Source organism: Athene noctua, chromosome 2 (assembly GCF_965140245.1).
Source record: "Athene noctua chromosome 2, bAthNoc1.hap1.1, whole genome shotgun sequence".
Taxonomy (NCBI): Eukaryota; Metazoa; Chordata; class Aves; order Strigiformes; family Strigidae; genus Athene; species Athene noctua.
The window spans coordinates 130,634,828-130,655,066 of NC_134038.1; the positions used below are offsets into that span (position 1 = coordinate 130,634,828).

Genomic DNA, 20,239 nt, shown 5'->3' on the forward strand with positions numbered 1-20,239 from the left:
AATTCAAATTAACCCAATTTTTACATGTTAATTAAACCAGCTATTTTCTTCTTATTGTATTTTTGCTCCTTAAGTAGACTAGCCTGGTAGTGATTCCCAACAGATCTATTCTAACAACAATGACGTATTCATTTACTTCTATTATGACCATACAATACAGTAACTGAGCAGTAATTTTTCACAGTCAATTACACGTGTGATTCTTAATGCTTAAAGATGCTGAAATAATGTGTACTACATAGCCATATGCTCCCTTCTCTATACCGCACACCGGTAGTTGCCTGGGTAACACATTTTCTCTCTGGTTTAGCATCACCCTTTTGGGTTCAGCATAACCCTTCACTGAATATCATTAGGTGTCATTAAACAGCACATATTAACATGGACTTCAATATACTACTTAGGAGTTATTTTATCTACCTAAACAAGCACTCATTTATGTTACAAAGGCAGAGAAAAGCCTAGTGATTTTAACGGCGCAAAGGGAGGAAGCTGAAATGTTTACAAAATTTTACTTCAGTCTTGAAGATACCCTACTTAACTGGTCAAAGTCTTCCCTCACCTTCACATCCTCATTATCAGTGCCAATATTGCATGATTTTTTCAGAATGGCTGAAATCTTGATAGTTAAAAAAAATACACACACAAGAGCTACTGTCCAAATACAACAACTGGGTATGGTACAGCAAAACTACTATTTACTAGTCTCTCCTTCATTCCATGCTTCTACTTTTGGTGCTCACACCCATGGTATCTGTGCACCACATAGACATGATGCATTCCCACCAGAGAAAGTCTGCATCTACCCATGCAAAAAAAAAAAAAGGCATTACCCACTGTAATAATACATACAAATGCAATGATGAAGAGGTCTCTTCAAAAAATCAATGCATATGTTTTTACTGTATCAGCAATTTAAACATGATAACATAATGGGACACAAATTGAAGCTACATCTATTATTTTACGCTGCAACCTAGGTAAACTAAGTATAGTGTAAATTGGTGCATTAGAGGATAAATTTATATCCAATAATAATGGAAAATGCTGGCATTTCCAAGTGTTATTTTTGAATAGTTTGTCCTTTCTAAAAATAAAGCATACAGTATTTCTCAGTAAAGTGTTAGTTACTACAGTCCAAACAGAGAGGTACAGTAAATACTTATTTTGTTAGGTAGATGCTTAAAGTACAACAAATGACGGAAAAACAGTATGCTACAGTACGCAAGATGAAAAATGCCTGGCCTGTTGCTGATAGGCCTTGAGAAAGCCACTGTATTTTGAGGGAGTTTCTGATCCAGCTCAAGTATTTTTTTAATCTAAAATTAGAAATGAGAAGCTTAAGGCCAGGAGCCAGTGAAGGCTCTTAAGCCTGCTCATACAAACTACAGCCACACAATACAACACTTCTAAAAAATCTGTGCTATTATTGATCGACTACTTTGAAAGGCTTTTCTGTCCATCGGCAAGAAAAGCATTTACTTTCCTTAAGGAAAACCTTAAAAAGATGCCTCCATAAGAGGACAGAAGGAAAGCCTACCTCCAAATAACCCTGTGCCCTGATTTAAGATGGAGGCAAAACATGCTTCCATGGCAACAGATACTCATCGAATGACAGTCTGCCTTGAGAGGTCTCATACTTTTGTCACACCAACAGCAGCTCCTGTAGATACCCTCAAATCCTTAACCTCTGGCAACGCAGGAATTGTGCTAGAGCTACATGAGAGATCTTGTCCACAGCAACCACCTTGAGATTGTATGTAAGAGCTACTGTTCTTTACACTTCACACTCAGGACTTCTTCAGCTGTGGGGTAAGCAACTCTTTGCCCATTTATTTGCTCTGCTTATGAGTCAGAAGCTCTTGTGCTGTCTGTCTTTCATCTGTGTCACCTACCCATTTTTGTATTTCTCCCTGATTGCACTTGGTACCTATACCTAACTTCTCACCAAAATCAGAAGGAATTAAAAAGCATTTTTAAAAGTGCTAGGAACAACCCTGGTGATTCTGGGCTCAGACCCCTTTAGTAAACAGTGGTCATGCTCACCAGTCATGAAGAACAGATGCTTCTTCAAAGTAAAACAGGGATCCAAGACAGTGGATAAATGCTTCTAGAAATAGCCTAGCAGTATTTTAGAACCACACTACGTTAAGCCACTAACAGTATAACAAAATTAACTTGTCATTGCTCTTGCAAGCTAGCTTCTATTTTATACTAGAAATAAAGCTAAATTATGGAACAGAGTCTCATGACCTTAAACACATGTAAGTCTCTAAACACTGAGCAGCCTATTAAAAATGAACACTAACAAAAGCAGTTTTGTACTTCACTTTAAAACTCTTTAAAGCTCTGGACTGCCAAGTTGGAAAGAATTCAATAGGAGAAGACCAGCAGGTCCTATTGCCATCCCTAGGAGATTTCATTCCAGGAATCAAAAAACAATTGACCGTTGCTTCAGATGATCACTCTTACTTTATAAGAATTACTTTATACACCACTAGAAGAAGGTACAAATGCCTGGCCACATGGCAAAAAATGCTACAATGCCACATTAGAGCAAGAGGGATGCCAATCGCTTCCTGAACTTTCTCCATTCTTCCACATATTCGTATAGCAACTAAACAAGAAGACAGCCTGAATACCAGAAGAGACTCTCCAAAGACACTTTAAGAACATGCAGTTCCCTGTCACTACAGAGCCTGGACTGCAAAGCCAGTCCTTACTCACGTCAGAAAGCAGCAATTAGAAGCCCCAGTTCTACACCACAAAACTCCTACAAAATCATGGCAGGTTATGAAATCCCACCTTGTCAACAAGTTCACATCAGCTACAGTTTTACACTTTGCTCTTCCTGACACCATCTTATTCTTGTGAGGGAGATCCAAATCACAAGATATGGATTATACTCTCAATCTTCTTATTACAAAATGGATTTGAAGCTATGCAATTTGGAAAATACCATTTTTGCAGAAATCGAGCCAAGGGAAGAAATGGGAGAAATGTTTCACATTTTCAGTCAAATGCTATCTGAGGTTACCACTTTCTTGCTGCCATCATGCCAGCGTTACCAAAATAACCTTTTACAGACTTTTTTTACCAGGGCTAACAATCATCACATTAACTCATCTGCAAGGTTTAATGTGCCCAGCTGCCAGATACATGAGGCTGGCTGAGCAGAAAAGAGAGCACAGAACCTATTACAGAAGTTCTCAGTTATGCATGCATCTGTCCCATAAGAAGCCTGTATTCTCTAGTCATGCTTTATTTATCTCACAGTTTACTCTCTGCAACCACTGATATGAGTCATGCTTGAAGTTTTCTGGTTTCTAAAAATGCCACAACTACAGACTTTAAGTCCACAGCTAATTATTCTAAAGTTTCTCTAAAGATACTTTAAAGGCAAGGTTCAAAAAATGCATTCATATGGGTGAAGAGACAGCTTGCCTGGGCAAGTAGCAAAAGCTAGGATTTCATTAAAGAATGGGGGAGGAAGATGGAGGGGTAGCTAATCTTGCCTATTGGCAAAGTCAGCCTTTCAAATGCAAACCATGTGCAACCAACTTTGCTGCTGTCTTCCCAAGATTGCAAAGTGGCTCTCTAAATACCTTAGTTGCTCCTCCTCCCTCTTAAGGGAAAAAATAGTGGCAAAAACCTTTAACAGTGCTACAGCAAAATAAAGCAGGGGCACTTTTTCTATGATCTCTTCCTACACCATCTAAACTTATTTTGGATTGCTATTTAAATGTGTTTGTGACAGATACATAAAGTAAACAGAGACAGAAAGCCTCAGGGAAGGAAAGAAAAGCAAAAGTTAAGGGGTGCAGCCAACAAATATGAAAGGTTCAAGGAATTAAAAATACACGGCAGAAAATGGTTTGCTCAGTCAAGTGGTACATACAGCCCAAAACATTGTTTCTACTCTTTCCACTTAAAAGATACTGTATTGCTCTATGTATCTGCAGGCCAAAAAAAGTAAAAGAGAAAAAACACAACAAAACTCCACCACTCTTCAAGGATCGGACTGTTTTGGAAGAATGGTTTTGTGGTTTTTAAATGAACAACAAAAAAAGAAAAAAATAACACAGAAAAACACACTTACCCATCTTTTGTCTGATCCACCACACCTGCAAGGAGCTGTACTGTGCTTGCATTAGGCAAACCATCTCCAATTATCTTCAGGTACCGTGTGACAAAATCATTAGGGGACATGAAGAATTCGCCATTCTTCTCCACACTTGCATACTGTTAAATGAATGCAATATTTAGTGCGTCAAATACATCTTTCTCCAGACATTTATTACCACCACCCATTGTCTCCAATCAGGAGTAGGCGTACGTTACAGCAGGTAACAATTCTGCACTGAAGAACCTATAGCCTACACCCAAACAGAAAAGAGTAAGAGAATAGTACTCAAGCAGCTAAAGGCTTGGCTTCCCAGCCAGAAGAGTCGTAGATAGATGATTTTTTTGTTTATCATGTCAACAATTTCTCTGTGGTAGTCTAGAAATGCTCCAGTACTGGATGATTTTTTGAAGTAGAACAAGAACACACATGCATTTGCAAACATGCATTTGCAAACATGTATGTGGCATGTCAGGCCCACTGAAATTCTGACAGCAACGTGATACTCCAGCATATCTTATTTATCTGAAATGACTCTTCTGTGTAGCCATTCTACTTCAGGATAAGGAGGCAGGTTTACACCTGCGAAATGATACTGCAGTGCCAGTGGAGTAAATGATCCCACAAGAGTGTCCGCCTGGGGGTGCTGTTTTGGAGGAACTCCACAGCATCACCATCGGCCAGAGCTGGTCCCGAAGTAAAGCAGAACCTACAGATACTCCTTCTTGGTTGAACTGCTGAATGGAGGTCAGAGAATAACATTTGCAGAAAAACATAACAGAAAACAAGAACTTTGGCAGTTCAGCACACTGCAGAAACAAGAAAAGAAGTCCGACATCTTACCAAACACCACTGGCACACATTACCTCTGCTTCATACCATAGTTACCAACATACTACTCCAGAAAACAGCTATCAAAGGGACCCAAGCGTATTTGCTCTCAAGAGAAGCCTCCAGTAACATGTTACATATCAAGGAATAACACTGAAATATTTTGAAGATAGTACATAAATAAATAAAATTTTCTTTGCTAACACCCTCACCCTGACTCCTAAGTCATTCCTCAAAGTTCATAGCCCTCATTTTCTGTAGAAGGATAAATTTGAAATCAACCCTAAAAATGTTATTTTAAGGAAAGCAAAAGGATAAGTACAATAACTAAGAGGAAAAGAAATCCCAGGCAACATTCGCAGAACCACATGTTTGCTTTAAGAAAACCAGTTCGTCTTGGGATAACAAATGTGCACTGAGAACAGGAAAGCAACTGTTAATTTCTTTTTTTTAAGGCAAGGTAGGATGATAAACCATTGTTGCAGCTCCCCACAGAGCATTATCCACACTCAAGTAATAAATAAATTAGATGTCTATTGCTATTTCATAGCGTACTTCAAAGACACGTTTTATTTTACATTGCTATGGCTCTGCTAAGGGAAAGAAACTGCCAGTTTTCATTTCATAGAGCCACACTGGTGCCTGCAGAGTACCGTTATACCTGCTGTAGGCATATAACTCTCAGAGGGATGCCAAAGTGTAACAGTAAGTAGATTATTTTCTTCTAGTGCTATATAAATACAGTCTTCAGGTACAGCAATATCTTCAAGAAAAAAGGCTTCAGAGAAGCAAGCCCAAACAAAACATAACTTGCTTTGGCATCTATATATTGGTTAGCATTTAAGGATTCCTGTTTCAATAGACACTGTTTGTAACGCAAGCTTTCTAGGTGATATACTGCAAGGAATTCTGAATTGTATACTTTTATAAGAACTAGCAGATCAATTGATTTCAATGTAATCATTTGCAGGGAGACAGAATCTTTCAGAATCCCAGCCTCAGAAACTTTTAACACAGCTGCTATTGAGAAACAAATCAAATAAGTCAGACAGCCTATGCTTCTATATTTCATTTTTTTCTTCCAGGCTAACCCCCTGCTAGGGCACTCAATAACAGAAAACAGCACAAGGTTTCAGTGTCCCCCTGTTTCTTGTCATTGTGATTTACTCAAGTGTATTTGAAATCCAATCACGTACTCTATACTACATATAGAAAATGACCTTGGAAAATGTCAGCTTGATCACTTTGACTAAAATCTAATCTCTTAGGGGTTATGGTAGAAGACTTAGAAAAAGTAGAGTTACTCTTGGAAATTATCATAACAAAAAGAGAAAAACATCAATTCTATTGGCTTTGGAGGAGAGACATTAAAAAAAAATGGTTCTTTACAATTGTATTTCTCCCCACTTTGGCAATTATACCCACAGAGAATTTGATATTATACAATAGTACTTAATGGCTTTTTGGTAACTTATTTACATACATTTTACATAGTCAAGTATTAACCAGTTCAACCCCATTTTAAATAAGATTTGCAAACATTTTATTGGGGGTTTGATGCATTAAATATGCTAAAAGTTGACTGTAATCAACTGTATTTAAACTGATAGCTTCATATTTATTTCTTCACAGTGGGTACCATTCCTAACTGGCAATCGTATTTTTTAATTCTTAACTGAAGTCAAAAGAATGGCTGTCAAGTTATTTTATAAGTGAAGATCCCACAATCTGCAGAAGCAACTGTACTGGCCTCACCACTTACAATTGTCTGAAGCAGCTTAATTAACAATCTGGCCATTGCTTATCTGTAGAGCACAAAATAACACACCACATTCACTCATTCTTTTTCCTTCTCAGTAGTAAGTGGCATGACAATTTCTGTATTATACTGAACAAAACGTTTAGCTTATATTTCATTACTCCACTTCACTGAGACCCCTTCTTTTCAGTGGAAGGGGAAGCAAAAAGGGAAGAAAAAGGAGCTGGAGGTGATGTTTAGTGTGCTCAACCATGACCCATTCAATTCACCACAAGTGAAAGCTGAGGGAGCTACGATCTTCAGAAGCACAAGAGAGGTAAGTACCTACAGGCAGATGGGAAACAATTTTCACACTGTTCTCAGCAAACCAACCAACCAACCCTCCCACCACAACTGAATGCCACCTCGTATAGTAGAAGGGACCAGGCTTCTCTCTACTGTGTTTATTCCCTTCCTCAACACTACCATCTTTTCAGGTCAGTGGTCTACTCCCTGTCTGCCTTTTCTGCTGCCTTGCTTCTGCTCTTTAAGCATTTACCTCTGAAAATCACACTACCCCATTCTTTTTTAAGTGTTTTTGCTCTCCTGACAGACACAAGTTCCAGGATTTCTTAAGTTAAATCCTGGCTTTCTCAGCTGAAAATCTGATTTCAGAGCTATAAATACTGACAGTATATGATAAAACTATAAATACTGGCAATATACATAGTGACACCTACACATATAGTTATTAATAGCTCACAAGGGACAATGGAAAACATGCCAAGAAGTGCACAGAGAGTGGGGCACGATGCTGGAGAGAGGGAAGGTGGAGGGAGGAACTTGGAAAAGTATGAGCTCTCTTAGGCACTCAATCAAAACCTTCATAAAAATAATTCATATACAACAGCTCCCTATAGCACTGTGGCACCTACCTCATATATATTCTACAGACCCACCAATTTCTGTACTCTTTTTTCATACCAGACTATGAAGCTATACAGACACTGTACTAATTAATCTTAGGAAGGTTAGGAATAGGTGTTTAAATTTAGGAAATGGGTCAAAGAAAGTCAATTTCCAGCAAAATACTAAAGCACACTTCTCTCAACTACACAAGCAAGTACATGAGTCATTTCTTTACTTGCATACTTCTGTAGCAGACCAACACAGAAGGACTTTTAGTTAAATAATAAATATGGCCACCACTTCACAAGGTGATCTTCCTAACACTTCTGCAAATAAGAGAAGCAGAGATAACCCTGAAGGAAGGAAGGATAGGAGAAAGAAGTTTACCAAATGGTCTAACAGCAAGGTGTCTACACGAACATTTTACCACGTGTAGGAACAATACTGAAACTCCCACCACATTCTCTGAACAATGTGGGTTTTTTTTCTAAGATAGTAATACTACTTCTGAGTCAATACAATAATCACTCAGGAATGTATCTGACTTCTTGGTGAGCATTGTTCAATTCTCATAATGGTATTTAAGTGTAACATGGTAATAATACAGTGAATGATTAATGGTTGGAAAAACTATCAAGAGTTGTATGCTGCAATAAAGGAGCAAAAGATATGAAAAATTTAAGCGGAAAGAGTAAAATATTTACTTTATGCATACCTTCAAAAATATTGTTTTCAACTCAGCTGGATCAGCTCTCTTGGTTAGAGCCACCTACAAGTAAATACAATTACATTAATATGCATAATTTATACAAAAGATGTCAAAGTGTCATTTAAAAGGAAGAATTCAAACAATGGAACAAGTGATGAAAATAAATGTTCACCTTAGATAAATTAGGTACTGCTTTAGCTGGCCATGCCTATTTTGCTCATTTCATATTTACACTAAGTTATTTAACATTTTTGTTGCAACTGCTTCCCTTAAGCAACCCTGCAATTCTTAAACAAGCGCACATTAACAAGTCATAAAGACATTCAAGTATCAATCTTTTCAACATACCTCTCTGCTGGGATTCGACATTATACCATCTTTGCCATATAGATTTTTATACTTCCTGCATCTTTCATCTAAGGATTTCAGAGTACCACATGCAGCCCCCAACTGATAGATGGCAAGAATAAAATACTCACTTATAAACTTGTCCAAAAAAGTAACTCCCTAAATGACTGAATTCCAACATAATTATTTGGTTTATTAGTACTTCAACTCCCTAATTCCAACATTTTAAACTATTTAAACGTACAGTGTAGACCTTTTTGATGAAGTAAATTCAGAAAGCACAGTATCTAGATTTTTCTGCAGATCAGACAACTAGCCAGTTCCAACTAAAACCTAAGTTAAATTTACCATCACAAACCCAAAGTAATTGGATTTTTTTTTTCTTTCCCAAAACACAGAATTAAAAAATATTCTGTATCCACCGAGGAGTAAGCCCATCAGTACTTTCCTTGTTGACATACCGTGCCATCCATTTGCTGCTTTTGGCAGTAAGTGGATTCATCCCCTCAGTCTGTGCTTGCTATAGAGATTCCCTTTGCTTCTTCAGGATACTTTGATAAAATCTTGCTTGCCAACATAATAACCATCATTTAGTAAGTCAGTTCAGCACATCAATCTATTTCTAATAAAGATAAATTACTTTGTAAGCAAACCTGGATTTTCATGAACCTTGTGAAAACACTTCTGTAATGGGGAATAAAGAACCAAAAGGCAAGATGTAAAATCTTACCCTCACCTAAGAATACCCTCACATCAGAAACATTATCAATAAAACATGACTACCTATTTTTTTGACTCTTCAGGGCAATGGTAGGCTATAAGGGCAAATGTGACTGCAAGTGCATTTCTAGTAGCACACTAGACTGCTGCAGGAAATGGTAGGAGTCTGTTTAATTCTGTACAACAGCACTATATTATCCCATGTACATTTAATAAAGAATCTTTAGTAAGATTTTCTTCACCCTAAATGGGTCATTTAAAAACTTTAAAAAAATTTAAAAAAAGACAAGAAACACCCCTTCCCCCCAAAAAAAAACCCAGAGTATTTTAAGAAAAGTCTATGAATAATGTTTCTCATAAAATTTTAGGGTTTTTTTTAAACGGGAAAAAACACACCTGAAGTTATGCTAGGACTCAACTGACAGGAGCCCACAGCTGGAGTCCCAATTCTGTGTTTGCACAGAAATCCATTTGGAGGAAGTTGCAAAAAATCAAAGTGTAATTGTGCAGCTGGGAACCTAAAAATGTGTATTTTCTAAAGTATAAGCTGTCCTAAATATAATCACTGTGTAGTAAGCAGAGATTTAATTTAACCCCATTTGTAAAAATCTGGTACTCTAGAGCAACTGGGAACTTTGTGGAAAAAAAACCCCAACATTTCTATACTGCTGCAATCCAGAATCTTGTCACTATACAGACAAAAAGGCAATTCACACACCTACAGCCATTAAAAATAAATAATCTGACTTAAAGTTTCAATTTTATACTGTCCCAGAAATCTAAGCCTAAAGAAACCAGGGACAAAAAGAACAAAGGAAAAGGGTATGTACTTATAGCTGAACTTACACTCTTTTTCCCTTGGTTTCACTGACACTAACAATCTTGAGAAACTTGGGAGACATAATGTTCTCGCAGCCCAGCTGCCATTTTTCAGTCCCTTTTTGATTATGGGGGGATTTGGGTGGTTTTTCTACAGCAAGTTTCTTTCAAACCATATACTGAAAGACAGGCTGAAGCTGGTCAAGTCAATGAATGCATAGAGGCACTGCAGACCACAGCCCAAGCACTGGCTGCAGACCACGGCTTTCCTCCATTTCCCACAGTCTACTTCCACATTCTTCCAATTCCCAGGAAACAGGAGAGAAAAGGGATGGTTAGCACTGCATTAATTGGTTTGTCCAAGTGTCATCCACCAATCTCCATTTTGAAAGATCTATATGATCCCAATTAAGGAAAAGAGCCTCTATTATGTTATGTTACAGCTTCAGGAGGACCGATGCTAATGCAGCCACACCAGTGCTAAGAGAAGAAGTATTTAATTCAGCTTTCATCCATCTCCTGCTGTGGGCAAAGCTGAAGCTGCACACACAGACACAAGAACTGATTCTGATGACAGGCGTTACTAGCGATTCCCCTTCTCAAAAAGGTCAAAATATCACTTTCAATACCATTCTGAAAATTGTTCCCAGTTATGTTAGCAGTTGAAGCTGGGCTAAGTAACCTGATGCCAACAAGACGGCAAAGCCAATGGGTAGCACACCAGATGAAAAATGACCCACAGACACAAGCTGCTTTTCCTTCAGTCAACTCAGGCAATACTTACTGACTTTCATATAACTGGGCTTAAGTGATGTGTTTTGTAACTGGAAAGACTTCTCCATTTTACTTTATCTTCCCTCCATAAAGGCAAAAACCAGCCTGAGATAAAACCAGCTATGAGCTGGTATGTATGACAGCTCTCTAGTTGCATGAGGAGGCATTTGATAAAGCAGATCTGAGGGAAATAATGTCTGTTACCGCTCTTTACAAAGAAATGCTTTGTAACAGACACTAACACTTAAAAAACCCAGTAACTTTTATTAAGTAAGGTTCAGTGAAGAAAGCTCTCCAACAAACAACATTTATTTTCAAAAAAAGAGGAGGCAACAGGGAGTACAGAAACTAAAGTGCAGGATTATAATGAAGTCAAGACATGCTACAGAAAAGACTGGGATAACGGTATGGAAAACATCAGCAGGGATTTTCATTCCTAAAGTAGGTACTTGAAAGTTTCAGCCAACAGACTATGTGTATATGTACATTGTAATGTATATGAAGAAACAGCCAGCACAGGCAATGTAAGAATTGAATTTTAAAATGCCAAATCCCTCCCATTAGCAATAATGTTCAGCAAAGGGAGACAGAGGCTGAACAGGGAAAGGGAAAGCTCTGTAGGGGAGGGACAGCAACACGTGGACTGATCTGCACGCTAGAGCTGTTCATGTCCTTAGACTCCCTTGCACCTTGATCTAAATTTCAGCCCATTTTCTCCAATGGAGCTCTTTTCTCCATGTTGACTTTTGCCCAATTTACACTGACATGCATTTTCAGTCTCACTTTCACTCTCAACAACAAATGCAAACAGACACTTCCCAGGAAAATATAACTGTGTAACAATGCAAGAAAACAGAATCCACTGGGATTCAAAGAATATTACTTTTCCAATCTACTCTATTAATATATTTGTCATATACAAGGCAGAAGGAACAGGTTATCAGATGGTATATGATAACAAAAGATACAAAAAGACTAATAAAGTAGTGAGTATGCTCCACGGAATAAAGAATAACAACAACATGGATGGGCAAGAGCGAAAAAGGGCAGTAGGAAAATAAGAATTAATGCTAATATAGCATTAATCTAATGTCAAATATAAAATGTCCGACCTTCTTACCTTTATGGCAAAGATCAATTTAGTAGCCACCGTTTGGATAGAGTAGAAAGGTGAAAGGGATTCAGGAATACTTGAGAATTGCTACAATATTCCAGAAAGTTTACTGGGACAACAGCAACAGCCAAAGACTGAGAGATAAACATCTCTCACATTGTTTCTTCCCCACAGTTTAAGCTGAACAGAGCTCAAGAGTAAAGGAGAGAGTTGATGGAGGTAAAGATGTCCCCCCCTCTACCTCATTATCCTTAAAAACTCCTGAAACTGAGCAGGTAAGAAGCGGGAAAGCAGCCCCTCTCCAAGCAGAGAGCCAGAGCTGTGGTGGAGCTGCCTTGCTTCTGGGGACGGGTGAGTTTACTCTTACTCGACTTAATTCTAGAGACCACCACCTACAGGCACATACAACAGAGAGAAGATGTTTGATGAAAGGCCTAACAAGGGATCACAAACTCCAGTAGTTTCATGTTGCAATTAAGGTTATTTTTTAAAAGTTCTTCCATTCTTAAATACAACTAAAGAATGCAATGTATTTGGCACCACTAAAAGACCTCAAGATTGAAACCTCATGTCTTCTAAAGGTATTCTTTAGTTTCATCACAAGTTATTCAGTCCACCTGTAAATCTCAACACATGTGGCCCAGTTTATGTAAGAGGTCAGATTAGATCATTGTTAATATTTTCTTTCTGGCTAAATATATATACACTCAAAATGTGCAACTCCAGAGGAGATCAAACCAGGGTTTGACCTTACATTCTCGTTTAAATGAGTGACTGAAATATTGGAAACCAGTTAACCTGCAGTTACTGGCCAAGCTTGAATTCAGACCAGAAATCTATTAATACTGGATAAGTATTATGCTAAAACACAAAAGTTTGTATTTTAATAAACTAACTTGCTTACTTAGATGAGAATCACCCTTCTTCCATATTTGTGCTAATACTATCACAAGCATACACAATCATTCTTCTAACCTAGCAACTCCCCTTGGTCATTTTCCATCATCACATACACCATCATAAGTTACAACAGTGTTCTGCATCAACATCTGCCCAGGGCACTGCCTCCTGTTTCAGCTGTCCCAAAAAACCGTTTTTCATTAGCCCAACATGCTTCAGCTTGTTCTCACCTCAGTAAAAGCACTGCTGTTCCTTCTGCGTGACAGAATACAAGAACTTGACTGTGATCTGTAATGGGAAGCAAACTGCGCAGAACTCATCATCACGGGGAAGTTTGCAAGCAAGATGTGGACCAGCTCACCAAGTAGAGAACCAGACAACTGCAAGCAGATCTGGTACAGAATGCAGTTCAAAAAGACCTTTTTCACTAGAGTTTCCTAACTGTAAGCTGAGTATTTCTCCTAGGAAAATATAATCAGATGGCATTTGGCATACCTGCCCAAAGGCTTAGGGTAAGAAGCACTGTAAGAGAAGCTGATAACTACTACTAAGCAGGTACATTCAGTCAGATCAATCTGAGCACAGTCAGCCTTGAGACAAACACATTTATTTTCTAAAACAGTTCTCATCCTCAGAGTCGAACATTACATTTTGCAAAAGTGTAACCTTACACTAAGTAGCAGTTACTGCATTCCTTAATCTAATAACCCTATCTAAGATAAGAAAAAGGAAATTTATTAACAATGATCAACAAAGTCTCAAATCCTACAGGCTGATCCAGTATATAGAACTACAGAATAAACACTACTGAAACTAACCAGTTGTGTTGAGTCTACCCCACACAATGGTGAAGAACAAAATTTGCTACTAACAGAGACCACAAATCTCAAGCAAAATTATTTGCATCCATCTTCACTCTGTCACAATTACAAATCTCTGGGCAATTCCCAGTCCTGTTTCTGCACCATGGTAAGTGGAAGCCTCGCTTCCCCCAAGAGCATCAAAGCAAACAGACCTACTTTATTGGGCAATTACCTGCTAGCTTTGATCCTGCTTTCAAAGTCCCAAAGCAAATGCAGCTGGCTTGTTCATAAGATGGTTCTCACACAAGCAGATTCCCAATAAATGATAGCATTTTTTCATGCAAACTGATTGGGGACCAACATACAGTTATCAATTACATACAGGAAAACACTTTCCCAGTTTGTCCAATGCTTCCAAGTAAGTACAGAAACCAAGGTGGGAGTAGTATGTATCTTAAGGAAAAGTGCTGCAAGGATTTCCTAGAAAGCTAATTAATGCTCTGTAAAAATACATCTAGACTGTGTACTTCTATAGTTTGCCTACTTAAAGACCTGGAAAACAGAAGGACCATAAAACTTGCCCGATACTATGGTAAAAATAGTTAGACATTGTCATCGCTAAGCAAAATCGTTTAACAAAAGGAAAAAGCATCATACTGTGACCAATACTATCCACTTCAACCTTTAAGCACATATCAGAACATGCAGTTAGGAACAAACTGGACTATTAGTTTGTAGTCAGCCTCTGGACTAGGACAAGGATGCAATTGCTGTCATTCCTGCAGCAAAACATGACATAGTACACTACAATGAGAAACTGGATCTAAAGACCAATTCTTTGGGAAAAACAGGAATTTCTCTTTCACCTTTCACGTTGCTATCAGAAGAAGCTCCGCTCTCCAATCACTTTCCCCACCTTTCTATCAGAAAGTGCTAAAGTACTATTGCTCCATCTTCTTCCTCAAAGTAACATTCTCTATTGTTTTATAGATCCTCTATAACACATTTCTAATCAGATGATCTTCAGGACTGATCCAAAGGTACACAAGCAAGTTACTTTGCTATGGCCATTATGTAATATTAATATAGCTCAATGTATCTCAGCAAACCAGAGCTCACTTGGAAGAAATGCAATAATTATATGTAAGATATATTAGGCGTTCTTCAATAAAAAAGTTTATTTCCAAATGAATTACTAACAAAATAGTCAAATGACATTTCCATCAACTCATGGGTATTTTTGAAAAATATCCCCTCCTTCTTACCACAGATGGATGGGATAATAGATGCTAAGATGCTAACAGTGTTACTTGACTCTCCTTTTTGCTTCCTTACACCTTTCAGAAACGGAGGTACATCTAAGCATTATAAATGTCAACCTGCTAAAACATATTTGGTGGCTACCTCAGCACAACTGACTTTCCCTTTTGATGCTCCCAGGAGGGCTTGTTCTGTTACAACAGTGCTACCGTACAACCAGTGCATTGACCATAAACTCAAGACATCAATGGCCTCACATTCATCTTCCAAAAGCAGTCATCCCAGTGCTAGCAATTCATCTTCCAGAGCTAAACTTCAGGCTTACATCTGGCAGGAAAATAGTCATCTCACCCAAGGAAGCAAAGGATAGAAAAATTCTCCAGTGTAGCAGCAAGATCAAAAGTAGTTCCTGGAGGAAGCAGAAAATTAGATACCTGTTATCACTCAAAAATTGTCAGGGAGAAGTGTCAGACTATTAGAGCAGCATGAATTTTACCTGGCATCCAATGTTATTAGCATAAAATATGTATTTGGACCAGGATGAAGCAATGGATAAGCCACAATTAAGACAGAAGGCCATTTAACACCATTGTTCTCACAAGGTGGCACCTTCAGGAAGGTCATCTCACAGCTATGGAGAGCACCAGTGAGCTCTGGGAGAACCATCCCTGAATGCAACATACAAGCTACTAATGAGTTTCCCCAAGGTCCCCAGGCTCATGGTGCCTAAGAATCCCAACAGCTCACAGCTCAACAGAGACAATCACTCCTGGTTTCACCTGACTCCTAGCTCCAGCCCCCAATGTCCAAATGCTCACTCTGCCCCTGGCACGGCACAAAGCAGTTTTTACAGCCTAAATGATCAGGTGCTCCTACCAAGATGAATCACAAATGATTTAAAACAATAGATATGATGCTGCATCACCAGAAAACTTCTTGAGAGTCCTGCGCTGTGCCTGATGCCATGAAGTGCATACAGCAAACTAAAAAGAAGTGTCCCAGACTTTATCTGACACCTTCATAAACAACAGAGCTAGCACAGCAAATAATGGCAGGAATAGACACCCTGAGCAGTGTTACAAGAGGTTTCTCCATGATTTTGCTTCCCAGATGTCAATGCAATGGAGGTTATACTGTGACACAAAGGTCCCAGTGAGTGAGCAGGATCATTTCCAGCAATAAACAAAAACCTACTGCCCTTTGAAGAAAGCAAATCTGGAGCAGTGCCATATACGGGTAATAGGGGTATCATAACAGAATGATCTGCTCTTAGATAACTATTAACTCTGTGATAAGGAAAAAAAATTATACAGATGGGCAATCAGTGCCTATAAACTTGTGGAAAGCTCTGTCTCAAGTTGTTGCTAGAGTAACTGTTATTTGTGACTTCAGGCTTGTGAATGAGCAAGTAAAAGAAATGTGCTGGAGAAAAGTTCCTATACATTACATGTCTTGACTAATAATTGCATGACAGGAATTATGTAGGAAGAACTGACAGGTAAATCTATTTTGTTTCAGTGTTGTGTTTTCTTCTTTGAACACAGAAGTTCACTTTTCAAGATCCTATTTATAATCAAATCCATCTACTCAACTCTATTCAAAATGCTACACCTCAGCAGTTCAGAGAACTGGGAAGGGTGTGGGAGTGGGCATGAATCCCTATGTGTGCATGGATCCAATTCTACAACCTTAAAAAGAACAAAAGACAACTGCACAATGGAAACAGCATCACACACACAAAGCAAACTTATTAAAGGCTGTAAATGATGAGACACAAAGAAAATCTTAAGTCCTGTGGTCAGAATCCTTCCTCATAGCTAACAAAAATAACAGCAGCATTTCAACACGGGCAAACAATAACACTGTGCTACTTGAAGCAATAAGCAAAAAACATCAGTTCTTTTCTTTTCTTTTTTGTCTGTACAGTACTCAGCACAGTGGAGTACTGGGTCATGGGGACCATGCCCATGCTCTGTGAAAGCTGAAAGAGTCACAGTAACTACCTACCTTTCCCAAATAAACGTGCTAGTCAATCTCTGACGATGGAAAACCTGGACTTTCAAATAATAAAATATCTCTCTTCCCCTTAAAGATTTTTGCCTGTGATCTCACAATATATATGCCAAAGTATGAGTTTGCAAACAAGCCCTCTTTTGCCTGCAAGCAACGGTATCACCGTTTGTCCGACTCCCATATGGGTTTTGGTTTGAAATTATTAGATCATCTCCCTGAAGACAGGGCAACTGCAAAGTAAAGGCAGTTTCAGATTTTCTTTTAGAATTCTAATCTTCTATAAACAAATACTTGGTGCTCAAATTTTAGCAGATTACACAGTTGCCACAGGCCACTGTGGGCAAGTGACCTTCATTGTTGCTAAGGACCTGAACACAAAGTTGAAGGTATCAAAGAGGGTATACTTGGAAATAATTTGCAGTCTCATGTGGGAATACCAAATAATCCAATGAAGACCTAAATCACAGTAGGGCAGTGACTGTAATACTAAAGATTTATCTGCCAGCGACTTGCCACAACTAAATCAAAATTGTTACAGAGTTCACAGTAACTCTCCATAATTTGCAAAAGTTGTAAGATACCTGATAACAATTAAGAACTCCTCATCTCCTAGAAACAGTGGAAATATTTCCAGCCTTTTAATGCATTTTAATTAGAAACTATTCTGATTTTGGCTTCTCATCTCTGAGTCTATTTTATTACATATATTTGCATAAAGCAGAAACTGTTTCATTAAAACACTAAATTTACTTCTGCTGCACTGCCCTCAGAATATTTTTGTGAGATCACTGTGGAAACGATGGTGATGTCAAACTGAGAATTTTGATGTAAAGGTAGGAATTAAAAAAAAAAAAAAAAAAAAATCCTAAAATTACTTTCAGGCAGGCATCTTTAGCAGAGGGGAAAGCAGAACTAGATAATGTCTTCTGCCAAGAAAGGGATTTCCATTTTGGGGGAAGGCACTTAAACTAAAATCTAAAAATACCAGATTAATCAAACATAAAGCAGAGTTTATGATACTACAGAAATGCTAGCATTATTCTTTCAATGTCTCATTAACCAGGTGTTCTTTTGTTTCATTCCTTGGACACTTGGGTTGCTGTCAGCACCCTGACATCACCAAATGAACTCAGAGCAGTATGTCTGCCACCCCACAGTAGGTACTGGTATCAGCTGACAGTGGAGTTCACTTTTTGTCATTAACTGTCAAAAACGTAGTAAAATTCAAAAAACTTATTTCTGATCAGTTGCTCCAGCCCTTTGAAATACAAAAAATTAATGCTTTACCCCATGAAAAAGTTGAGCGATTTATCAGTGGTTCCTTCTCACAGCTTTCACAACCTGTGCCGGCCCAGGAAGTCTTCAAACAGTGACCAGAAAAGCCAGGAGACCTCACACTAGTTTTCATTATATATCCCTTTGTTTAATCAAACTGTGGGTCACACAAAACATAAAGCAAAAACAGAAATTCTTCCTGGTAGCTGGCAGAGTGCTGTGTTTTGGATTTAGTGTGAGAATAAAGTTGGTAACACACTGATCTTTTTTTAGTTGTTGCTAAGTAGGGTTTATCCTACCTTAAGGATTTTTCAGTTTCCCGTGCTCTGCCAGTGAGCAGGTGCACAAGAAGGTGAGAGGGAGAATGTCCAGGAGAGCTGACTCAAAGTAGTCCAAGGGATATTCTGTACCACAGAACATCACGATCAGTATATGAACCGGGGGGAGTTGGGCTGGAGGGGCAGATCGCTGCTCGGGCATCCGTCAGCGGGTGGTGAGCAACTGCATTGTGCATCGCTTGTCTTATTTTGGGTTTTATTTCTCTTTCTCTTTTTTAGTATACTCCTTTTCATTACAATTATTATGGGTTTTATTACTACTATATTTTATTATTGTCGTTGTTATTATATTTTGTTTACTTATGAAATCATTCTTATCTCAACCCATGAGGTTTTACTCTTTTTTCGACTCTCCTCCCCATCCCACTGGGAGCAGGGAGGAGCGAACAAGCGGCTGCCATAGCGTTTAGTTGCTGGCTGTGTCAAAATTTCAGTGCCCTCTTTCCCTCCTTCTCTCCCCACCCAACCACGAGAAAAAGGGAAATAGCTGGTTTATTATCCTTAACTCGTCAATGGCACACAGAATAAGCAACTATTTAAGTGTTCTTTTAACTATACACTATTTGGGTTGAATGTTTACACACTTCAGAATTAAGTATTCTAGTTTGGGCTATTCTCATAACTGAGATATGACTCTGTAGCTTAAATGCACTGGGACACCAAAAGCAATTCGCAAGAGGTTTACAGTCACTATCATTTTCTTTACTGTGAGAAGAAAAGAGAAGCCCAAAACTTCTGTAGTACAATGTTCACAACGCAGAAAAGACCGAACCCACTTCTTCATACCAGTCAGTCTTGAAAGAAAAGACGCAGACCAAGTAACTGATTTGGGCGTGTGAACAGAGTAAAAGCAATTGTAGAAAGTTTGTTGTTGCCATGTTTTTCTTCCTTTTGAACAGCATCAACATGGGACTAATTCATGATCTTTACAAAGTAGTTTCCAGTTAGACTGACACACAATGGCAAGCAGCATTAGACAGGTGAAGTGACAGGAAGGAGGAAGGCTGACTTGATGTCAGTGACAAAAACTATTTTAATGGAAATGTGAAATTATTCAAAAATTTCTTCCCCTAAACACATGAAGATTTCTCTAGTCAGATTCAGACTGCACAATGGGCTGAGAGCAGGAATCAGCCAGACACGGTATTTTTACATACCACATTTTTTCTAATGGCTTTTCATATTTGGTTTAAGGGTTCCTTCTGCCAAAGATCTGTTAAATCGGTGATGTTCCATCAAACAGTAGTTGTCAAACATGATAAAGACCTATATGATAAAATACGTGACCAAGAGGTTTTACTAGCCAAGGATCCAGGGAAAAGTGGAAATAGGTCATATTTCCAAGACACAGAAAGATGACAATAATAACAAGCAGCCTGCTGTTTGTTCAGTAATACTAATTTTCAGACCTCTTCTATCCTAAAATCAGACCTATGTATCAGGTCATGCGATGGATGGATGGACGTGACAGGAAAGTCACATAACAAAGGACAGATGATAATGCTTGACTGCTACTGCAGAACACACCTTTCAATTAATACCCTTAAGTTGGGAGCCTCCCACTC

The 20,239-nt window shown here is 38.4% G+C and overlaps 1 protein-coding gene across 4 annotated transcripts in view; it reads right to left on the bottom strand.

Annotated features, from left to right (window-relative positions):
* The window catches only part of SLC25A13 (solute carrier family 25 member 13), a 102,985-nt gene that overhangs the window by 70,814 nt on the left and 11,932 nt on the right, over window positions 1-20,239 (bottom strand). For all 4 annotated transcript variants that reach the window (XM_074900319.1, XM_074900320.1, XM_074900318.1 and 1 more), the window contains 2 exons: window positions 8,317-8,370; window positions 4,100-4,242 (listed from right to left, as the gene is read on the bottom strand). In XM_074900319.1, coding sequence (XP_074756420.1) covers window positions 4,100-4,242; window positions 8,317-8,370 — 197 coding nt within the window. The remainder of the gene's footprint in view (window positions 1-4,099; window positions 4,243-8,316; window positions 8,371-20,239) is intronic.